This window comes from Bos taurus, chromosome 2 (assembly GCF_002263795.3).
Source record: "Bos taurus isolate L1 Dominette 01449 registration number 42190680 breed Hereford chromosome 2, ARS-UCD2.0, whole genome shotgun sequence".
Classification (NCBI taxonomy): domain Eukaryota; kingdom Metazoa; phylum Chordata; class Mammalia; order Artiodactyla; family Bovidae; genus Bos; species Bos taurus.
The window spans coordinates 90,864,123-90,886,678 of NC_037329.1; the positions used below are offsets into that span (position 1 = coordinate 90,864,123).

At 38.1% G+C, this 22,556-nt stretch overlaps 1 protein-coding gene across 1 annotated transcript in view; it reads left to right on the plus strand.

The window, feature by feature from the left end:
* The first annotated feature begins 566 nt into the window (after window positions 1-566).
* The window catches only part of BMPR2 (bone morphogenetic protein receptor type 2), a 152,703-nt gene continuing 130,713 nt past the window's right edge, over window positions 567-22,556 (plus strand). The window contains exon 1 of the mRNA NM_001304285.2: window positions 567-1,517. Coding sequence (NP_001291214.1) covers window positions 1,442-1,517 — 76 coding nt within the window. The 5' untranslated portion in view covers window positions 567-1,441. The remainder of the gene's footprint in view (window positions 1,518-22,556) is intronic.

A 22,556-nucleotide genomic window follows, 5' to 3' on the forward strand; every position in this document is an offset into this window, starting at 1 on the left:
TTAAGCACACAAATCCCACGCGTGCCCGTCTAGAAGGTATGTGAGCGTCAAGGAGAAAGGCCATTGCTGCCCATCGCGGGCGGCCAGCCCCGCCCTACTCTCGGTGGCTGGGGGGAGAATCGCAGGGCGAGAGCCCGGGAGTCAGCCTCAGCAAGCCCGGGAGCGAGGGGCGGAGACGGGCGGGGCCGCGAGAGCGCAGGCGCAGTGCGGGCCTTCGCGCCGCCGCCGCCGCCGCTGCTGCCGCCGCCCGCGCTGCACCACAGGCCCGAGACAGACAGGGCCGGGAAGAGCTGGAGACTGAGGAGGAGGCGGAGGCGGCGGCGGAGGCGGGGCGACTCCGGTGACCGGGAGCGCCGCAGACTGGCAGCTGCGGCGACTCCCCCCTTTGTGTCTGGTCTGCTCGGAGCCTCTGGAAGTGCTTCCCGGAGGGGCGCGGGGTGTTTCGCCGCCTCCCTAGCCACCTACATCCGCCCTCCCGCCGCCCCCCGCCCTCGGCCCGCGACACCCGAGCTCCGCCCGGAGCCTAGAGCTGCGGGAAAAGGAGGCGGCGGCGGCGGCGGCTTCCTCGGGGGAGGGGGTTGTGATTCGCTCACAGGAGCCCTTGAAGGGAGAAGACGAAGCTTTTACGGTGGAATTTACCTCAGGCAAGATGGAGCGGCAGCAATAAAAAAGAGAAAGAGCGAGGAGCGCACCCGGGAGAGCTAGAAAGGGTAGTGTGCCGACCCCTCCCCTCCCCCGCTTCCCACCGCCCCTCAGCCCTCCGGCCGGGACCTGCCCAACCCTCGCAGGATTGTTCCGCGAAGGCGTGAAGGCGGTGGGTTTGTCCATGGAGGCAGGCACCTTTTTCGATCCAGTCAAGGAGGAGGATTTGCTGTGCTCAAGATCGGAGTAAGGGAAGCACCGAAGCGAAAGTTAAAAGGATTCTTGCCCTCCCGGAGCACAGGCGATGCGCCTCGGGTCGCCGGGCGCCGCCGCCGGCCGTCCGGCTTCGCCCTTGCTGGCAGTCGGGAACTTGTTCTGATCCTCGGCGCCCCTCGAATGCCCGCTGCCCACTCTTCGGCACCCTGGATATGTTTTCTCCCAGACCTGGATATTTCTTCGATATCGTGAAACTACGGGGGAAATAACTGCGGGGCTTTTTTTTTTCTTCTCGTCTCCGTGCTTCTCCCCACGGACATGCCTTCAGTTTGGGGCGCCAAGGCACCCAGTCCTGGGCGAATGAACACCCCCAGCCGCGAGGGAGAGAAATGAAGGGAATTTGTGCAGCGGAATGAAAACTCTGCCGCTCGGTCCTCTCATCTGCCATTTGTCCTTTCAAACTGCATTGTAATACGGGCCGGAGAAGTCCGACGAGAGCGAGGACTAGCCTCCCGGCCGCGTTTCTCCGCCCGTATTCACTTTCCGTCTTTCTTTTTCTCTGCTCTCCTCGGCTGACCTAGGGATGACTTCGTCGCCGCGGCGGCCCCGGCGGGTGCCCTCGCTGCTGTGGACCGTCCTGCTGGTCAGCGCTGCGGCCGGTGAGTCGCCCCGGGTGGCGCGTCCGGGCCACTTCCCTGCGGCTGGCGGGGTGGGAACCCGCAGAGGCCGAGGCCTGCGCTCGCCCTTCTCCGCGCGTCCCCTGATCGGCCCGGACCTGCGCCTTTCCCGGTCCTCCCGGAGAGCTAACCTGTCACGTTTTCATGGAGTTTCAAATCCCCACACCTCGTATTCCCCACCCCCCACTCCCCCCACCGGGGCGGGGGGGAAGAAAGACACGTAGGGTGTGGTATCTTGACATTTTTAGCTGTGAGGTAATGCAGGGATTAAAAATAATATTTTAATCACCAGTGAACAGTGCCTATTAGGAGATCTTTGGGAACAGACCTGTAGTTTTTTTTTTTTTAATATAAAGAAGCAGAATTGGCTGTAAGTAGAAAGGACATCCACTGTAGAACACACACTTGAAGCTTATTTTTAGATGTAGATCACTCTTTGAGAATCCCTGGTACTTTGATTATTCCAAAAAATGTTGAGGAAGGCAGATCTGAGAGATTCTTAATACATTGTATACTACTGTTAATCGTTATTACCATTATTTTGTTTTGACGTATATTAATAATTTTCATTTTTTCAATCTGGACACATATTTTGTATACTTTTGGAATTACTTTTGGGCTTAGAAGTGTTTTCGGTTAAGTTTTCATTTAGTCATCTGGCTTTCTATTGGCTTTCCTGTCATTGAGGCAACTTTGACCTCACATCAAGACTTCTAGGAGATTTGAGTCCTGAAAGTCTTTTGACATTTTACTGAAGCTTAAAGGGAAGCTTCAGTAAATATCCTTTCTTTAGGATATTTTGTTCTTTAGTTCTCAGACACCTTTAGGAAAAAACCTCGTTTTGTTTGCAATTACTTTTCAAGCAGTCTTTTGGTGATTTGCTTTTAGAAATTTTAGGGAGTGAATTATGCATGTAATTCTTAAATTGGGTTTAGGATGGCCAGATAGATTATACATTTAGAAATGAATAGAGGACAACAACGCCTTTCCAGTTATTTTTTCTTAATAAGTATAATTTTCACATTCAATAAAATTCTCAATGCTGTGATAGATTCGGAGATTGCATATTTCCATTTAAAAACTGCATATTTTCACATTCAGTAAATTTCTCATTTCTTGTGTTAGATATGGAGATTTCATATTTCCATTTGGAAAACACTGAAAAAAATTTTGAACTTTTGTGCTTTTGATATTGTTGATTGATGTCTTATGTTTATGATAGTTGTGTTAAAATGATATGAACTGAATTTATTTTAACACTGATATTTTAATATTACTAATCATCACAATTCCTTTTGGGGAAAAGTGAATGATTTTTCTCTAGATTACTTTATATTGTGTTACCTCTTTAAATTCTCTAGTAATAAGCCATGTGGTTGGTCCCTGTAAAATAAGAGGACAGTAAAAGGCTTTAAATTTAAGCAGTCATTCTAAGAGCAGAAATCTCAGAGCGTACACTTTTCAGTGTTGGTTATTCTTGACTTTTGTACAACTCAGATTCTAATTTATAGTTGACAAAATTATTATTTTGTGATTAGAACTGGTAAAAGTAAGAGAAAGATCAATTGACTTAAAAAAATGTGATTTGTTTTATAAATGAAATATTAGAATAATGGTCCTTAAAAGGGATAGATTAATCACTCTTTAAAAGTGATTTTCGTCATCTTTTTTCCTTCAGTATTACTAATTACCAGATGCTAAAATTTGTGAAGTTGGATTTCAGATCTGTAACAATAATAGTAACAACAGTATTTACTGGGTGCTAGCTATGTGCCAGGAACTGTTCTAGTAGCCTTACATGTAATTTCGCTTTTGATCCCCATGACTGTTCTTCACTCCAGGTTCAGTTATGCTCCTTTTATAGAGAGTGAAGTACTCTGTTCATCCCCATGGACTTTAGCCCACCGGGCTCCTCTGTCCATGGAATTCTCCAGGAAAGAAGACTGGAGTGGGTTGCCATGTCCTTCTCCAGGGGATCTTCCCCACACAGGGATTGAACCGGGGTCTCCTGCGTTGCAGGCAGATTCTTTACCATCTGAGCCACTTGGGAAGCCCCGAGTGAAGTACAGAGAATTTAAATAACTCACCACACAGTAAATTGAGCTAAAATTACAACCTGCACCTACCATGTTACCTACCATGTTAATGAAGGCAACAACTTCTCAGTCTAATTGGGAACATGAGATAGGGTTAGTGTCTTCAGATTAACCTTTGAAAAGAAGCCGGGACTCTTGACACGATCTTAGTATAGCACTTGTTATAAATATCATGGTTCTAAATGTGTAAAACTTTGCCTAATATTGGAGTGGTTAGTGCAGTTTCATTAAGTGTAAGGTAGCTAGAGAGGACCTGTGTGAATTTGGGATGTACAGATGCAGTGATGTAACTAGACAGGTGCAAATGGTGCAGCTGAACAGGAAAATAACACTGGAAGATTGACATCACATCCCTCTGTGGGGTCATGGATAAATCCTATTTCTTTTGGGTCCCTCTTTCCCACTTATTCTATCTAGTTCTTGGATCCTTAATTCTAAGAACAGTTAGTATGCGGAAATTAGAATTTATAGAAAATACATGCTTGTTTGGTTTGTAAATGAAGTCTTAATTTTAATAAAAGGATGTGATACAATGCAGTACTTATTTAAGAGTCAGCTTCTGTTAAAAAATTTTTTTTATTTAAGTTGCCAAGCTGTTTCATTTAGGTTGTAACGATTACAAAAAACAGATCTAACCCTGTGTCCTTCTCCACCATATGAGGAACCAGACTCAGCTACTCGTTTTTCCTCCAGTCTTTGTACTTGTTTTCATCCTTCTTGTCCTTCCTGCCATCTTTGTTGGCCTCGGAGGCCAGGGAGTCCATGGTATTTCGAATGGTCTCATTTTTGGGATCCAAACCTGGAAGGTTCTCTAGGACCCAAAGGAGTTCAGGAGTCCTACATCCTTTCTTAATCCTCTCTCCTTGTCTGGCTCAGTTGTGTCCATGGCTCAGTTGGCACCCATGTTAGCTGATTCTGCCTCATCGGTGTCAGCTGATTCTTCCTGCATTTGAAATAGTTCACTTGACTAGGTTTCAGTTTTACATACATCTCTTCAGCAACACACACGTTGTCTACAAAAGCTATCATGGCATGTGGATTGTAGTGGTGGTATTGTTGGAGTGGGTGTTGGTGTGTGTGTGTGTAAAATGTGGGGCGAGAGATGTTTATTCCAGCTTTACTACATTAAAGGCCCAACTTTCCTAACCGTGAAAGATGATGGGTAAGTTTTAATTATAAAAGGTACAGAATGAAGTCAGTGTAAATCAGTTAATTTTATAACTGGCCATATCACTTTTTAAAAAAAATAGAAGTATAGTTGACTTACAGTGTTATGTTAATTTCTGATGTAGAACAAAGTAATTCAGTTGTACATATTTCATATTCTTTCCCATTATGCTTTATTATAGAATATTGAATATAGTTCCCTGTGCTATACAGTTGGACCTTGTTGCTTATATATTATATATATAGTTGTTTGTATCTGCTAATCCCAAACTCCTAATTTATCTCTCCCTCACTCACTGCCTTTCTCTTTGGTTCTCTAAGTCTTATCAATCTGTTTCTGTTTAGTAAATAAATTCATTTGTATCCTATTTTAGGGTCCACATACAAGTGATATCATATGGTATTTGTCTTTTTCTTTCTGACTTAAACTTCATTTAGTATGATAATCTCTAGGTCCATCCATGTTGCTGCAAATGGCATTATTTCATTCTATTACCAAGTAGTATTCCATTTGTATATATACCACGTCGTCTTTATCTATTAGTTTGTTGATGGACATTTAGGTTACTTCCATGTCTTGGCTATTGTAAATAGTGCTATGATCATTGGGGTGCTTATATCTTTTCAAATTATAGTTTTCTCTGTATATATGCCCAGGACTGGAATTGCGGGATTATATGGCAACTCTAGTTTTTTAAGGAACCGCCATATTGCTTTCATTAGTGGCTGCACCAATTTATATTCCCACCAGCAGTATAGGAGAGTTCCCTTTTCTCCACACGCTTTCTAACATTTATTTTTTATGTTCTTTTTAGTGATGGCCATTTTGACTGGTGTGAGATGATACCTCATTGTAGCTTTTGATTTGCATTTCTCTAGTAATTAGTAAAGTTGAGCATCTTTTAATGTGCCTATTGGCCATCTGTATATTTGTTTAGGTCTTCTGCCCATTTTTGATTTTTGTTGTTGTTGTTGTTATTGAGTTACATGAACTGTTTATATATTTTGAAAGTTAAGTCCTTATTGGTCATATTATTTGCAGATATTTTCTTCCAGTTCTTAGTTTGTCTTTTTATTTTGTTGATGGTTTCCTTTGCTGTACAAAAGCTTCTAAGTTTGATTAGATCCCATTTTTGCTTTTATTTATTTATTTTTTTGGCCACAACATGTAGGATCTTAATTCCCTGACTGGGGATTGAACCCAACCAGGGATTGAACCCACATGCCCTAGAGTAGAAGTGTACAGTCTTAACTGCTAGTTTACCAGGGAAGTCCCTATTTTTGTTTTTATTTCTGTTGCCTTGGGAGACTGACCTAAGAAAGCGTTGTTAGGATTTATGTCAGAGAATGTTTTGTGCATGTTCTCTTCTAGGAATTTTATGGTGTCATGTCTTGCATTTATGTCTTTAAGCTATTTTGAGGTTATTTTTGTGTAGTGTGAAGGAGTGTTCTAACTGCATTGGTTTACATTCAGTTGTCTAGCTTTCCTAGCACCACTTGCTGAAGAGACTCTTTTTCTCTGTTGTATATTCTTGCCTCCTTTCTCAGAGATTAATGACTATAGGTTTGTGGGTTTATTTCTGGGCTCTCCTTCTGTTCCATTGATCTATATGTCTGTTTTTGTGCCAGTACCATGCTGTTTTAATTACTGTAGCTTTGTAGTATTGTTTGAAGTCTGGGAAGGTTATGCCTCCATTTTTTTTCTTTTTCTTCAGGATTACTTTGGCAATTCTGGGTCTTTTATTGTTCCTTATAAATTTTAGGATTATTCTTTTTAGTTCTGTGAAAAATATCTTGGGTAATTTGATAGGGATCTCATTAAGTCTGTAGATTGCTTTAGGGTAGTGGCCATACCACTGATTTTGGTGCTTACTCATGTATTGCCTTGCTTTTGGTGATTAGTTTTGTGTATTTGTCTTGTCCTCCTAGGGCTTCCCTTGTGGCTCAGCTGGTAAAGAATCTGCCTGCAATGCAGGAGACCTGGGTTCAATCCCTGGGTTGGGAAGATCCTCTAGATAAGGGAAAGGCTACCCACTCCAGTATTCTGTCCTGGAGAATTCCATGGACTAGTCCATGGGATTGCAGAGTCCGACATGACTGAGCAACTTTGACTTCACTTCACTTGTCCTCCTAATTGATAATTACCTCTAGAAGACAGGGTTCATATCTTAAATTGTTTTGTAATATAGCATTTTGCTAGGCACATACAAGAATTTAAGAGTTACTAAATGAATTAATAATAAAAAAGAATTCTAAAATTGCTCAATACAGCAGATTATGTATTAGTAACATATTCTTTCTTTGTCTCAGGCCTTTTAACTACAAAATAGTTTAAATGATATACTAGGAAGAGTACTGTCTTGAGTTAAGGAGACTTGCATTCTGTGTGATTCTGGATAAATAGACTATTTAACATAGTATTCTTAGTTGCAGTATTATGGCATTGGACAAGATTATATTTGAAATGCAGATTCCTGGACACCAACCCAGACCCACTTAATATTGAATGGCATTGAGTTTTAAGAATCTGCATTTTAAACAGATTTCCCCCAAGTAAAATTTATGTACCTTAAAAGTTTGAGAACTACTGGATCTAAGATTATTTTCTGAGATTTTACTTTATTTATTTTCTTACTTTTTGTGCCAGTTGTAACCTATTCTGGACCTTCTAATCAGTCAGTACTGATAACCAAACTTTTCTTATTTTTATGCTCTCAGTAACTACCCAAAACCTTTTTCTTAAAATTTGCACAATTTTTTTTATTGATTATTTTTAGTCCTAATGTTCTTGCCTGGAGAATCCACGGATGGAGGAGCTTGGTAGGCTGCAGTCCATGGGGTCGCACAGAGTCAGACATGACTGAAGTGACTTAGCAGCAGCAGCAGTCTTAAGGATGATATGTTATTTAATTAAGTGTTTTACTCACCTCGTATTATATTATGTTTATTTAGTTTGTACTTTTATTTGGGCCGTTTTCCTTTTCCTTCTGCCAAAAAGGAAGAAAGAAGTGGTTTTTTTCCTAGTAAATTTAGGTGAGAACTGTTGATGAAGTTTAGAAAAAAGAACTAGTGCTAAGCTAAACTAGAATATATTAATATAACATTGTTTGGTTTCAGTTACAAATTAGTAATACATGGAGACCTTCAGGTGGATAAATTGCATATATTAAATTTCTGTCCACCAGAGAAGAAATATGTGATTGATATCTTCTGGAAGAAAGTAAGTATAGGTGAATATGAAGAAAATGAATATAGTATCTAGAAATTCATGAGATTTGACCGTCTTGCATAGCACTTACACATGCCAAAGAGACTCATATTATCAAAGTATTTCCCCCTCTTAGTTAAATAATCTAAATAGTTTTTTAATTGCTTTCTAAAAGGTGACTTTGGTAGACATTTGAGTGCAATAGACTTAACTTTGTTTTTTTTGAACTTTTGTTTGGTCTGTGAGATGGATATGACAGCTAAGATTACAACAAAACATATATATGTAGTCTATGTAAGGTTAGAAATAAGCCTGTAAATAAATGATATGAACATTTTGGAATACATTACCTCATCAGGAATACTAGAACACAACATTTATTGCTTGCTCTTAATTGCAATACAGTAATTGTTTGACTGGAAGTGTTTTGTGTTAGACCCAGTTTCTATTACAATATGCACTCATGGGAGCAGCTGGAAAGGTATGGGGACATTAATAGGACAGATACAGGACTTTCGGAAGGAGAACTAAAGTGTCCAGCTAACAAATATTTATTAGTGCTTCCTTTGTGCATAGTTCTTTTCTAAATGTTGGTGGAGTCAAAAATAAGAAACGCTGCTTCCCTTCTCCCAACTGTCTCATGCCATAACCTATATCACTTTATGAAAGGGAATTCAATCCCATGCTGTTGTAAGCATGGGTAGGTATTTCGCTATCTTGTAAACCCTTTAGCGTTGTATTATTTTCTCCCTCTGCCTGTCTTTCAGGATGAGAAATTCCTGTAGATATTCTCCAATATAGGAGAAGAGACTGTGTTCTTGTGTGTCTTCTAGCTGATCCACACTTCTTAATTTTTTTTGGTGAGTTTGCACTCTGCAAAATCTTAGCTTCCCAACCACTGAAAACTTGGAATCCTAGCCTCTGGACCACCAGAGAACTCTCCTTTTATGTCTATCTTCTCTGTTAATCTTAAAGAAAGAGCAGTGAACACTTCTTGATTTCCCTATCCTTAACTCTTTACTTGCCCTCCTGACCCCACACTGTATGTTAGGTGAGCAGTGACTTCCTAATTGCCAAATCCAGTCACTTTTCAGTCTTGTTCTCTTTGACTTTTCTACTGAATTTGGTAGTTTGATCACTCTTTGCTTACAGCTCTCCTCTTTTGACTAGTGACTTTCCTTTTCCTCTATTCTATATCTTTTCCATCTTCACTTCCCCTTCTAAATGGTTGTGAGTGTGTGTGTGTGTTTTAAATCTCCCTTAGATTGTTTTGAGTATACTTTTCTGTTATTGCTACTTCTGTCCCTTGTTGATTTTCTCTTATTGCTCCTCCTCTCCCAGGCTTTAATTATCCTTGAAAAGAGATGATTTCTAAGTTAAATAGGCAACCAGAATTGGAAACTAGAAAGACTTGAGTTCCTTCTTAGTGGTATTCTTGACTGTTCACTTTGTTTTATTTATTTATTTGGCTGCACCAGGTCTTAGTTGTGGCATACTCGATCTCCAGTGTTCATTACAGCATGCAGGATCTTTAATTTCAACATGCGAACTCTTTAATTGCGGCATGTGGGATCTAGGTCCCTGATCAGGGATCAGACTTGGACCTCCTGCATTGGGTGTATGGAGTCTTAGCCACTGGACCACCAGGGTAGTCCCTGGCTGTACTTTGGCACAGCACCTCTTTTTGGTCTCAGTATCCTCACTTGTGGGGGCTTCCCTGGTGGCTCAGATGGTAAAGAATCTGCTTCTAACGCAGGAGACCTGGGTTCAATCCCTAGGTCGGGATGATCCCCTGAAGAAGGGAATGGCTACACTCTCCAGTATTCTTACCTGGAGAAATCCATGAATAGAGAAGTCTGGCGGGCTATAGTCCATGGGGTCACAGTGTCTGCAGAACTGAGGGACTAACACTTTCACTTTCATCCTCACTTGTAAAGTGAGGAGGTTGGCCTCCTACTTATAACACTTTTGCTTATGATATGAGAAAAGCCAGTGTTATGCTTGGTTACTAGTAAGTGTGTAGCACTTTGAATGGTACATTTGGTTATTATGGAGTATATGGTACTTTTAGGTTAGGGGAAACTGGAGTATTCTGAAATTGTGCAGGTACTACTTTGAAGAAAATATAAAATTTTTTGCAGATGTATTTAATGTCTTGACTGTGTTGAAGTAGGACCACAAAAGTGGTGTAAAGAAGATCTCTTTAGGGAATTTATTGGTGGTCCGGTGGTTAGGACTCTGCCTTAAAAGCTGAGGGCAGGGGTTCAATCTCTTGTCTAGGGACTAAGATCCCACAAGCTGTGTGGCACCAAAAAAAAGTCTATAACTAGAGAGTGCTTTTTATTTATTTTTTGGCTGCACTGGGTTTTTGCTACTGCACGCATTTGTCTAGTTGCAGGTGTGTGGTGTGGTCTTCGCATGGTGGTGGCTTCTCTTGTTGTGGAGGACAGGCCTTGGGGCGAGCCGGCTTCAGTAGTTGTAGTTCTTGGGCTCAGTTGTTGCTACTCCTGAGTTCTAGAGCACAGACTCAGTAGTTGTGGTGCGTGGGCTTAGTTGCTTCGATGCTTGTGGGATCTTCCTGGACCAGGGATCAAACCTGTGTCTCCTGTTTTGGCAGGTGGGTTTTTTTTTTTACCAACGAGCCAGCAGGGAAGTTGCAAAGAGTGCTTTTTAAATAGTTGAAATCTTAGAATTTTAGAATTGGAAAAACCTTAGAGTAAAACTTTAAATAGGTAGAAGTTTAATTAAGAAGGTTAGACTTCTCTACAATCTTGAGTTTCATGTTAATTTTAAAATAAATTATGCCAAGGTCAATTTCAGCTCAGCCTTTACCCAGTTATCATACATGCTAAACTAGTGATAATGCCATTTTAATTTTAGGTTAGTAAGTTGTTTCTAACAGCTTTATTGGATATAATTCCTGTACCACATGATTCACCCATTTGACGTGTACAGTTCAGTTCTTTCGGGTGGTGGTGTTCAGTCACCCAGTCGTGTCCAACTCTTTGTGACCCCATGGACTGCAGCCCTCCAGGCGCCTCTGTCCCTCACCATCTCCTGACGTTTGCCCAAGTTCATGTCCATTGCATTGGTGGTGCCATCCAGCCCTCTCATCCTCTGATGCCTTCTCTTCCTTCTGACCTCAATCATTCCCAGCATCAGCTTTGGGTATATTGTGTTATTAACTATACAAATTGTGGTTAAAAAAAAAAAAAATATATATATATATATATAAAAATATGTATATATATAACAAGATTTGCTATTTCCACCATTTTCAGCTGTACAATTTAGTGGTATTATATTCAGAGTATGTACAGCTATCACCAAAACATTTTCATCACCCCAAACAGAAACTCTGTTACCATTAAGCAATAGTTCCCAATTCCCTCCTCCTCCCAGCCCCTGGTAACCTCTAATCTATTTTCTGTCTCTGCGATTTTTGCCTACTCTAGATATTTCATGTAAGTGGAATCATACAATATTTGTCCTTTTGTTACTGGCTCATTTTGCTTAGCATAATGTTTTCAGGGTTTATACTTGTTGCAGAATGGGTCAGAATTCCATTGCATTTTAAGGCTGAAACACATTTCATTGTATGTGTTCATTCATCTGTTGATAAACTTGAGTTGTTTTCACCTTTTGGCTGTTGATGGGCAACGAATGCAGTGAATACTGGTGAACAAGTATATGTTCTAGTCCCTGCTTTCAATACCTGTGCGTGTGTGTGTGTGTGTATATATATATATATATATATATATATATATAGTGGTATAGTCGCCAAGTCGTGTCTGACTCTTGCAACCCCATGGACTATAGCCCACTGGGCTCCTCTGTCCATGGGATTCTCCAGGCAAGAATACTGGAGTGGGTTGCCATTTCCTTCTCCAGGGGATCTTCCTGTCCCAGGAATCAAACCTGGGTTTCCTGCATTGCAGGCAGACTCTTTAGCGACTGAGCTATGAAGGAAGCCCCTATGCAGAATACCTGTGGGTATAATTGTTAGATCAAACGGTAATTCTGTGTTTAGTTTTTTGAGGAACTGCCAAACTTTTTTTCACAGTGGCTCTACCATTTTACCAGCAGTGTACAAGTGTTCCGCCTTTTCCACATCCTTGCCAATCTTTTTTTTTTTTTTCATTATAACCATCCTAATGTATGTGAAGTGTTGTCTCATTGTAGTTTTGATTTCCATTTCCCTTATGATAAATGATGTTGAGCATCTTTTCATGTGCCTGTTGACCATTTGTATATCTCCTGTGGAGGAATATCTATTCAAATTCTTTGTCCACTATTTTTAAAGAATTACTTTTTTTTTTTTTTTTTTGCTATGCTGCGTGGCTTGTGGGATCTTAGTTCCCCAACCAGGGATTGAACTTGGGCCACAGCAGTGAAAGCACTGAGTCCTAATCATTTGACCCCCAGAAAATTCACTAAAATTGTAGTTTCATTGAGATATAGTTGACATTTAACAGCTTGTAAGTTTAAGGTGTATGACATGTTGATTTGATACATTTATATATTGCAGTGTGATTTCCACTGTAGATTTAGCTAACACCTATTTCTTTGTGTGTGTTTGTGGTGGGAACAATTAGGACCTAGTCTCTTAGCAACTTTGAAGTTTTTAATATTTAATTGTCTAAATTCACTATGATATGCATTACATTTCCAGGAATACGTTATGAACTGATTGCCTGAGTTGGTACTCTTAGGCATTTGCCCATTCTTTAATCATGTTTGTCTTTGTTGTCAAGTGGTAGGTGTTCTTTATATATTCCCATTCCTTATCAGATAGATGATTTTCAAATGCTATGGACTGCATGTTCTCCTTCAAATTCGTATGTTAAAATCAACCCCCAAGGTGATAATATTAAATGGTGAGGCCTTTGGGAGGTGATCAGGTCATAAACAGTGTGGCTTCATGAATGGGATCAGTATCCTTATGAAAGAGAATCCAGAGAGAAAGCATCTTGCATTGGTCTGTATGTCTCTCTTTTTGCCAGTGCCATACTGTTTTGATTACTGTAAATTTATGGTAGGTTTTAAAATTGGGGAGTGTAAGTTGTCCAACTTCATTCTTTTTTTATTTTTTAGAAACATTACTTATTTATTTATGGCTGTGCTGGGTCTTCGTTGCTGTACATGGGCTTTCTCTTAGTTGTGGTGAGTGGGCTTCTCACTGAGGTGGCTTCTCCTGTTGGAGAGCATGGGCTCTAAAACTTGAGCAGGCTTCAGTAGTTGTGATGCATGGGCTTAGTTGCTCAGCTGCGTGTGGAATCTTCCCAGCAGGAATCGAACTCAAGTCTTCTGCATGGCAGGTGGGTTCTTATGCACTGTATCACCAGGGAAGTCCTTTTCGGTGTCTTTTGCACTTTTTGAATTTTGGCGCATTACCCATTAACTAATATGAAATTACAAGTTAAGAAAAATTTAAATACTTATATTTTTCTTATTACCAAAACTGTGTAGAGGGGGAAATTAACTTTAAAGTGGAGAAAAATGCAAATGCTACCTCAGTTAATCAAGATAAATATCATCAGTGATTAGTCATGTTGATAGTACTGATGTGAGATGAGAGAATGGCACATTACTTCTGTGGTTTTCCTCCACAAAACCCATAGTCCTAGTTTAACTAACCAGGAGAAAAATATCACTCTTAAAATGTACAACAGTCTACGAAATACCTGACTAGCATTCCTTAAAACTACCAAGGTTATCAGAGGCAAGGTTATCAGAAGGTTGGAGAAAGTTTCTTTAGGTCCAGAGGAGCCTAAAGAAACATGATGACTGATTAAATAATGTGCTACTAACTATCCTGGAAGAGAAGAAGGACATTAGGGGAAACTAGTAAAATCCTGATAAAATGTGGAGTTTGGTTAATAGTAATGTAACGTTGGTTTCTTAGTTGTAACAAATATACCATATTAATAAAAGATACTAATAATAGTGGGGGCTGGGTGAGTGGTGTATAGAAAAACCTCTGTATATTTGCAGTTTTTCTGTAAAACAAAAGTTGTTCAAAAATAAGTTTATGAAAAAATAAGTTTATGAAAAATGTACATGCTTATTTCATACAAATACAATAAAGACAATTTTTAAATTCATAATCATGTTTACTTGAATATAAGAATCTTAATACTTTTAAAACCCTTTTCCATACATAGATTTTAAAGTGATACTGTACCCTGTATACACAACACAAACACATAAAATTGTACCTTGAAACCTGCTTTTTTCCTAAAACTTGTTGAATACATTCTCACTGACTTCATATATGTTGAATATTTTTCTCAGGGTGTATTCAAACTATAGTACATTTTATTTATACAAAGGGCAGTCCTTTCATCTTTAAATTAGGGGCCCAACATCCTGTTTCTTTGAAATATTATGCAATCTATTCAATAAATTCTTTGTTTCTTTTTTGGCCACACCGTTCGGCATGTGGAATTCCCATACTGGGATCAAACCCATGCCCTCTGCATTGGGAGCATGGAGTCTTAACCACTGGGCCATCAAGGAAGTCCCAATAAATTCTTTTTAAAGAAATTCTATGTAAGGAACTGGTAGATATAAAGTACATTTTTCTACTATGGTATGATGTGACTTTAAGAGTCTATATGATATGTCAAATTACATAGCAATAAGATATAAGGGCAATTATTACCAAAAGAGATATAGAAAAGTTTACATACATACCTAGAGTCCTGTGTCCGACACTGTCCATTAACCTTGCCTTGACCATATTAAGAAACCCTGAAGGTGCATTGCACGGATTATCAAGCTGTAATGCAAAATTTGTATAATCTTTCTTACCTGAAATGTGTTGACTGTGGGCTTGATGAAGGAATTATGAAACATTCGGACTTCCCTGGTGGTACACTGGTTAAGAATCTGCCTGCCAGTGCAGGGGACACAGGTTCGATCCTTGCTCTGGGAAAATTCTACATGCTGGGGAACTAAGCCTGCGTGCCACAACTACTGAACCTACATGCTCTGCAACAAGAGAAGCCACCACAGTGAGAAAGCCTGTGCGCTGTAACTAGGGAGTGGCCCCTGCTCACCACAATATGAAAAAGCTGGCTTGCAGCATCAAAGGCCTGGTGCAACCAAAAAAAAAAAAAAAGGGAATTATGGAACATGATAAAACTGTGATAGAGGCATTGGCTATAATAGTTTTAGATGGAATTGGATGTTTGGGGTAAATGGAAGGACTAGTGGACTGCCAGACGAGTCTTTTTTTTTTTTTCACATGAATATTTCTTAAGCCTTTAATATATCCATTAAATGCCTTACATATTTACTGTGTTATCTCATCAGTCTCAAACTAGACTGATCACTACTATTATTTTCCTGATTTCATAGATGAGTAAATAAAGTCCTTTATACCTTCAAAGCACAGCATTAATATAATAGATACAGTGTTAGCCTGAAGGTATAAAATACTTGGAATATTTTAAGCATCTGAAAATCTTATTGGCATTTTAATAATTCAGAAATAATTGCCTTTGACTAAACTGTTTCTTAGTTATGATTTATTTTATTATATGACAGCAGATATTTTAGGTTTTGGTTGTATAGCATTTAGATATTGGTAGATAATAAAAATTTTCATTGAAGAGTCTAAGTTTTTAAGTTTTGGAAAGGAAAACCAGTTAGATCAGAAGAATGATGATAAAATATTTGGTTGAGGATACATTTTCAGTGTTTCCATCTGTTGTTAGTGATTAGAACCCCTAGGGGCCAGTCTAGTGTGAAGAGTAACTTTTTATATCCAGTTACCACACAAAGGGCCATATTATGGTGACAAGAGAGGCAAGATTAAGAACAGTCAAATGATGTCAATACATGAATTTATTATTTTACTTATTGAAACACTTTTTGGTGGGAGATAATTTTCTGGGGTATTTAATTATTTGTTTCTTTAAACCGGTGTGTTACCTTGATGAAATTTTATCAAGAATGTTAAACTATGAATTCACTTTAGTCTTTAGCTACCCTGGTGGCTCAGATGGTAAAGAATCTGCCTGCAATGTGGGAGAACTAGGTTCAGTTCCTGGGGATCTGGAAGATCCCCTAGGGAAGGGAAGGGCAACCCACTCCAGTATTCTTTCCTGGAGAATTCCATGGACAGAGGAGTCTGGTGGGCTACCGTCCATAGGGTCATAAAGAGTCGGATATGACTGAGTGACTTTCATTTTCACTTTAGCACCAACTTCTTCCACTTATCCAGCGCTCCTCTAGGAATTATTATTTTGTCCATTAGGTTTATGAGAAATTCAGTTTTACTGGTTCTTGCTAAGGCCTTTTAGGAGCAAGGCAATGCTCTTAGATTTGTAGTAAGTCAGTTTAGATTTGTACACTAAGTAGCTAATAAGTTTCATACTTTACATCATCCTGTTAATGAAAATAGGTTAAATTCAGTAACTGAAAAAGATTAAATTCTAGTTATGGAATTGTATCAGTGGATAATTTAGGTTGTTATAAAATAGCAATGGTTATTTCTTGCTCATGCTACCTATCCATTGAAGACTGGCAGGGGTATTCTGCTCATCATACAGGGATCTGGGTTGGTGGAGGGGCACCATCTTGAAAGTTGTTGGTTGCCAGAGGTAAAGTATAAGGTCTTTGTTGGCATTTAAATGTTCTGCCTAGAAGAGATTCACACCACTTCTACTTATACTACTTTCTTAACTTTTTAGCCTCATGGTCTCCCAACCTCTAGGAAATGTGATCTTTTCAAGTGTCTACAAAAGGAATTTGCGTAATAGTACATCAGATAGTGACTGTAGGAAGTAGTAAGATATACTTGTATTGACTTTGCTTTGTATTTTAATACTTGTTTTTGCTTCTGGACTTTGATTTTATTTCTTTAAAAGAATCTTTGTTTTTTAGAATTCTAAAGTTGTAACACAAAATCATTAAACATTTCTATAGGTAATAATAAAGTATAAAAAATAAAAAGATCCATTCCCTCTTTACTTTTTCTCTAATCCCATTCCCTTAATATAACTAGTGTTACTAGTTTGGTGTATTTCATACTTTTTTTGTATGTACTATAAATAAATATATGGATATAATGAGATTTTATTTTTTAAACAAAGGTAGAATCATTATGTACTGTATAACACAGATTTTTGTGATTATCATACAGGATAGTTCTAGAAGTAAAATCATTTGTTCAAAGCTTGTACATTTAAAAATTTTGGTACCAACTTTCAAATTTCCTGTTAAAAGCTGGTAGCAGTTTTCATTTCTACTAATGGTATATCAAATATACATTCTTATACTTTTTCCAACTATTTTACAATGTGAGTTTAAAAAAAATTTTTTTTGCCAAAGCATTGTGTATGTTTGTTTGCAGTGCTTTCATTGTTAGTGAAGCCAAGCTTTATGTTTGAAAATTTTTATTGCAGTATGGTAAATTTACAATGTTGTGTTAGTTTCAAGTGGACAGCAAAGTGAATACATATATCCAGTCTTTTTTCTTTAAGATTCTTTTTCCATATTGGAAATTACAGAGTGTTTTTTTCCATATAGGAAATTACAGGGTATAGGCCTTTACAGAGTATTGAGTAGAGTTCTCTGTGCCATAAAGCAGGGTCTTATTAGTTATCTATTTTGTATGTAGTAGTATGTATACATCAGTCCCAATCTTCCAATTTATCTCCTCCCCTTATCCCCTGGTAACCGTAAGTTTGTTTTCTGCACTCATGACTCTACTTCTGTTTTATAAAGAAGTTTATTTGTACCCTCTGGTTTTTTTAGACTCCACATTATACAATATCATGTATTTCTGTGTCTGACTTCACTCAGTGTGACAATCTCCATCCATGTTGCTGCAACATGGCATTATTTTGTTCTTTTTTATGGCTGAGGAATATTCCATTGTGTATATGTACCACACCTTCTTTATCTATTCCTCTCTTGATGGACATTTAGGTTGCTTAAGCCAAGTTTCTTTTTGTATGCTTACTGGACAATTATGTTTCTCTTGAATTATGTGTTCAGGTATCAGATTAATTTTTCTGATGATTTATTTCTTTTTCTTACTAGTTTTAGGGTGATATTAATATTAGAAAATGATTTTATGCGATTAGAACTGTTTTATTTTTGCTTTTTGAGGTCTGGATTTGTGTTATCTTAGAAAAGCCTTTAATATATCCACAATTTCCAAAAATTTTATCTTATAGTAGGTGAGTCTGTAGTTGTTTTCTTTTTAATGTTTAGATAATTTAATCCACCTGGAACTGTTCTTTGTGTTGTACATTTATTAACTCAATAACGTGGTAGATATTCTGTATTATCCTCATTTACAGATGAGCAGTTTTAGGCACAGAAAAATTAAGAAACTTGCCCAAAGCAATATAGTTAACAAGTGATAGGGAGAATATAGACATGGACAACTCATACTCTTTTTTTTTTTTTTACTCATACTCTTAACTGCTGCACTCTACTGCTGCTTATATAGCCAAATTGTCTTTTATTCGATGAATTCCAAGTAGAGAAAGTGTCTTGTTTGGGTAGTGAAGAGCATCATTAAGGGGCAGGTTATTTGGAATATATAAAATGTACTTCTGCTAACTTGTAGTAGATTTTTTTGCTTGTCCTGATAAATAGGTGACTAATAATCAGTTGCTTACAATGCCTCAGCATTGGCACCCAGACATTTTAGCTCTCATTTAGCACGTTACCTATTACTTTAATTTAAAAGTTTCTAAGAACTCTAGTTGTTTGGGTTTCTAACTTAAAAGTTGAGGGAGCATCAAATAAGTAAAATATATGACTGATATCAACGGCTTTAAATGCCTCAGCATGAATATTCATTTAATGTGTTCTGAACGAGTTTGAGTTAGAACCTGTTCTTTGCAGTACCAAATACATTGTCTGGAAATACATTACACTAAGTGTAATACTTTTGTCATTCTAGTTTTCCATTCCAGTGGTCCTATTTCATAGGAGTGGTACAAATGGAGAAAAGAATAGTGGTAGAAAAATGTGAAGGGATAGGTCTGGGGGGAGTCTGAGGGAAGGGAGAAAACGTAATTTACTTAATTTCCTCTTAAGTAAGAGGAAATTGTCTGTCTTTCTCCACCCAAACTTCCCCAGCTTGGTCTTGCTTTTTATCTCTGAATTAGTATAGACTCCAAAGCAGCATACCGTTCTTTGTGTAAGCTCCTCTAGGTTTGTGAATTCAAATATTTTTAAACAGTAGCTATGATATTGGAAAGTTTGGGAGCAAAGAATTGTATTTGAAAAGATAATTTTGAACAATTAAATAAATGACTATCAGAAGGAAGTTAATACAGTCACGAGTACTAAAATTACTGTGTTTGTATTTATCATCTTGTCACTTAGGTGAACTGATTGCTGAAATCTTTTCAGCCCGTTGTACTTATTTAGGTCACTAATTATAGAATTTGTTGTTTAGAAGATTGCATGTAGTTAAGGTGTTTGGAGAGAGAGTCCTGTGAGATTCAACTGAGTCATATCCTCAGTAATTATCTTGAGAATTGTGTTGGAGAAGCAGTGAATTTCTGCAGCTTATGAATATTTCATTATTGTTAAAGGAACCTGTTGTGTAAGATTTACCTCCTCCCAAAAATGTGACATTAATAATGTAATACTTGAATAAAAAGAATTATATTGAGAGTAGCATCTCTCAGTGACCAAATGTGTGGTAAACATAGGTGTGAGACAACTGTAAGGAGCAGGGACAGAGGCTCAGAAAGGCCTAGTCAAGTGGGCTGGACTGTACAAAAAAGAGGAAGAGGGGGAAATTCAGCTATCTGAGTAGTCCTTTGTCATTCCTGTGGCCACTGAGTTTTATATTTGATTGATGGTCATCCTCCTAAGCCCCTGGTGGTGAAGTGTGATGAAGGCTGAGGTTATTTGGTGCATTATATTCTTATTCACCATTGGCCCACGTGCTGTACTGAGCTCTAGTCTTGAAATCTGGCTAATGGCTTACCATCCCTTGTGGGGAAAGGGTTGTAAAAGGAGTATAGATGGTTAAGGAGGTAACAATAAAAGTAGCAATCTAGAAGAGAGAGACATACATACGCAAGAGCTCACTGATACTGTTTAGGATTGTATTTCCCACGTACATTCCTCCTCCTATTTTTATTCTTGACAGTTGGAGTTTTTGAGTTATCTAGCAACATTTGCTTTGATGACAGAATTTAAATCAGGTGAGAGGAAGCACTTAAAATGAAAAGCAAGTAGCAAAAGAAAGCAGAGGGTGTCATAAACCAATATAGGAAGAGAAGCCCCACTTTAATCATTCGGTAATGTATTATATGATAAATATTAAATAATTCATCAGAGATACTGTATGCTTGGTTTTTTTTTTTTTTTAAATAGATAGAACCACAGTATATCTCTTTGACTGGAGTGCCTTATAGTTTTCTTGAGCAAGAAATTTTTATTGATATTTTAAATCTTACTCTAGTGAGTAACACTTCCCTTAAAAAATACTGTTTCACTAAACCAAAGAACCTTTTTTAAAGTAATTTTTAAAATTTTAATTGAAGAGTAATTGCTGTACAGTACTGTGTTGGTTTCTACCAAATATCAACATGAATCAGCCATAAGTTTACCCATGTCACCTCTCATTTAAACATCCGTCCCACCTCCGTCCCCATCATACCTTTCCCGTAAACCTAAGAACTTTTGATCTGTAATTTCATGTAAGCAGGTAACAGTGGTAAGAAAAAATGATTTTCTGGTTTCAATGTTTTATGATGACATTTCTGTAGAGAAAAGCACTGATAATTTAAATTCAAAATTCTTCGTATTACATCTTTAGAGATTTTTCTTTTCATTATTTTTGGGGAAATGTTTCGTTTAGCTCTTTTCTAATTACATGTGAAAAGAAAAAACTGGTGCTAAAATAAAAGGGCTGTACGTGAAGCAAATTATATGCTGTAATGTACCCAGTGTTGCCAAGGAGGCCATTTAGCTATCCAGGGAGGCAACTCAGCCTAGTGCTGTGCTTTTCTATAGGGAAACTGTTAAAATAGGTTTGAAGACATCATAAGCTTAAGGAGAAGGCAAGTTTGAAACACTCCTGAAATGAACTAAGATCAAAGACTTACCTGCTGAGTTTTGAATATTCTTATGGTTTTCCTATATCTTCTGGCCTTTGAGCACTGTTTAGAAGTGTTGAAAGGAGATATTGAGCAAAATATGTAGGAGAGCTTACATTCTGTAATCTAGTTTTTACCTGTTATATTTATGAAGATTAAGTTAGGTTAAGAGACCATGAACATTTTTGATTGCTAACATAGTTGAATCCCTTTCATATTATTGGCACTTTGGATTTTCTTTCTTGTGAAGTGTGTAATTAAATCTTTTGCCTATTTTTCTATTGTGTTTTCTTTTTCTTATTAATTTATAAATTTGTTTATTTAAATTATATTTTGCATGTTAGTCCTTTGCTGGCTTTGGAAAATATCTCCTCCCATTCTGTGGTTTGCCCATTTACTCTCTTAAAGATGTATTTTAATGTATGTAAATTCTTAAATTCAACTTAGTTGAAGTTGAGTCTTTTACTTTATGGTAAGGTACTTTTTTTTTTTTTGATTTTTTTTTTTTTTTTTAAATTTCAGATATACACATGCTCCCCATCCTGAACCCTCCTCCCTCCCAACCTCCCCATACCATCCCCCTGGGCCTTCCCAGCGCACCAGCCCCAAGCATCCAGCATCGTGCACTGAACCTGGACTGGCATCTCGTTTCATACATGATATTTCACATGTTTCAATGCCATTCTCCCAAATCTTCCCACCCTCTCCCACAGAGTCCATAAGACTGTTCTATACATCAGTGTCTCTTTTGCTGTCTCGTATACAGGGTTATCGTTACCATCTTTCTAAATTCCATATATATGCGTTAGTATACTGTATTTATGTTTTTCCTTCTGGCTTACTTCACTCTGTATAATAGGCTCCAGTTTCATCCACCTCATTAGAACTGATTCAAATGTATTCTTTTTAATGGCTGAGTAATACTCCATTGTGTATATGTACCACAGCTTTCTTATCCATTCATCTGCTGATGGGCATCTAGGTTGCTTCCATGTCCTGGCTATTATAAACAGTGCTGCGATGAACATTGGGGTACACGTGTCTCTTTCCCTTCTGGTTTCCTCGGTGTGTATGCCCAGCAGTGGGATAAACCACAATAAGATATTCTCATACATCCATCAGAATGGAAATGATATTTTACCATTCCATCAGAATGGTGATGATATTTTAACAGTCTAACAGTCTAGGGTTTTAACAAATATGGAACAAAAAAAAAGCTTAGAAATTTCAAGGTGGAGGAAAGTTGGTAAAGCATATGGAAGATATTTGGCAATTCATAGGAAATTTGAAGATTCAGAAAAAAAAAAAAAAAAAAAAAAAAAAGAGACCATGAACAAGGCGTCTAGATTTCTGCCTCTAATGGCACTTGCTTGTCCAGAAGATAGATCATAAGTAAGTAGTAAACATGTAAATGCCCAAGGCAGAGATTATGGTGAATGTCAACAGGGCTGTATTTAAAGGGTTA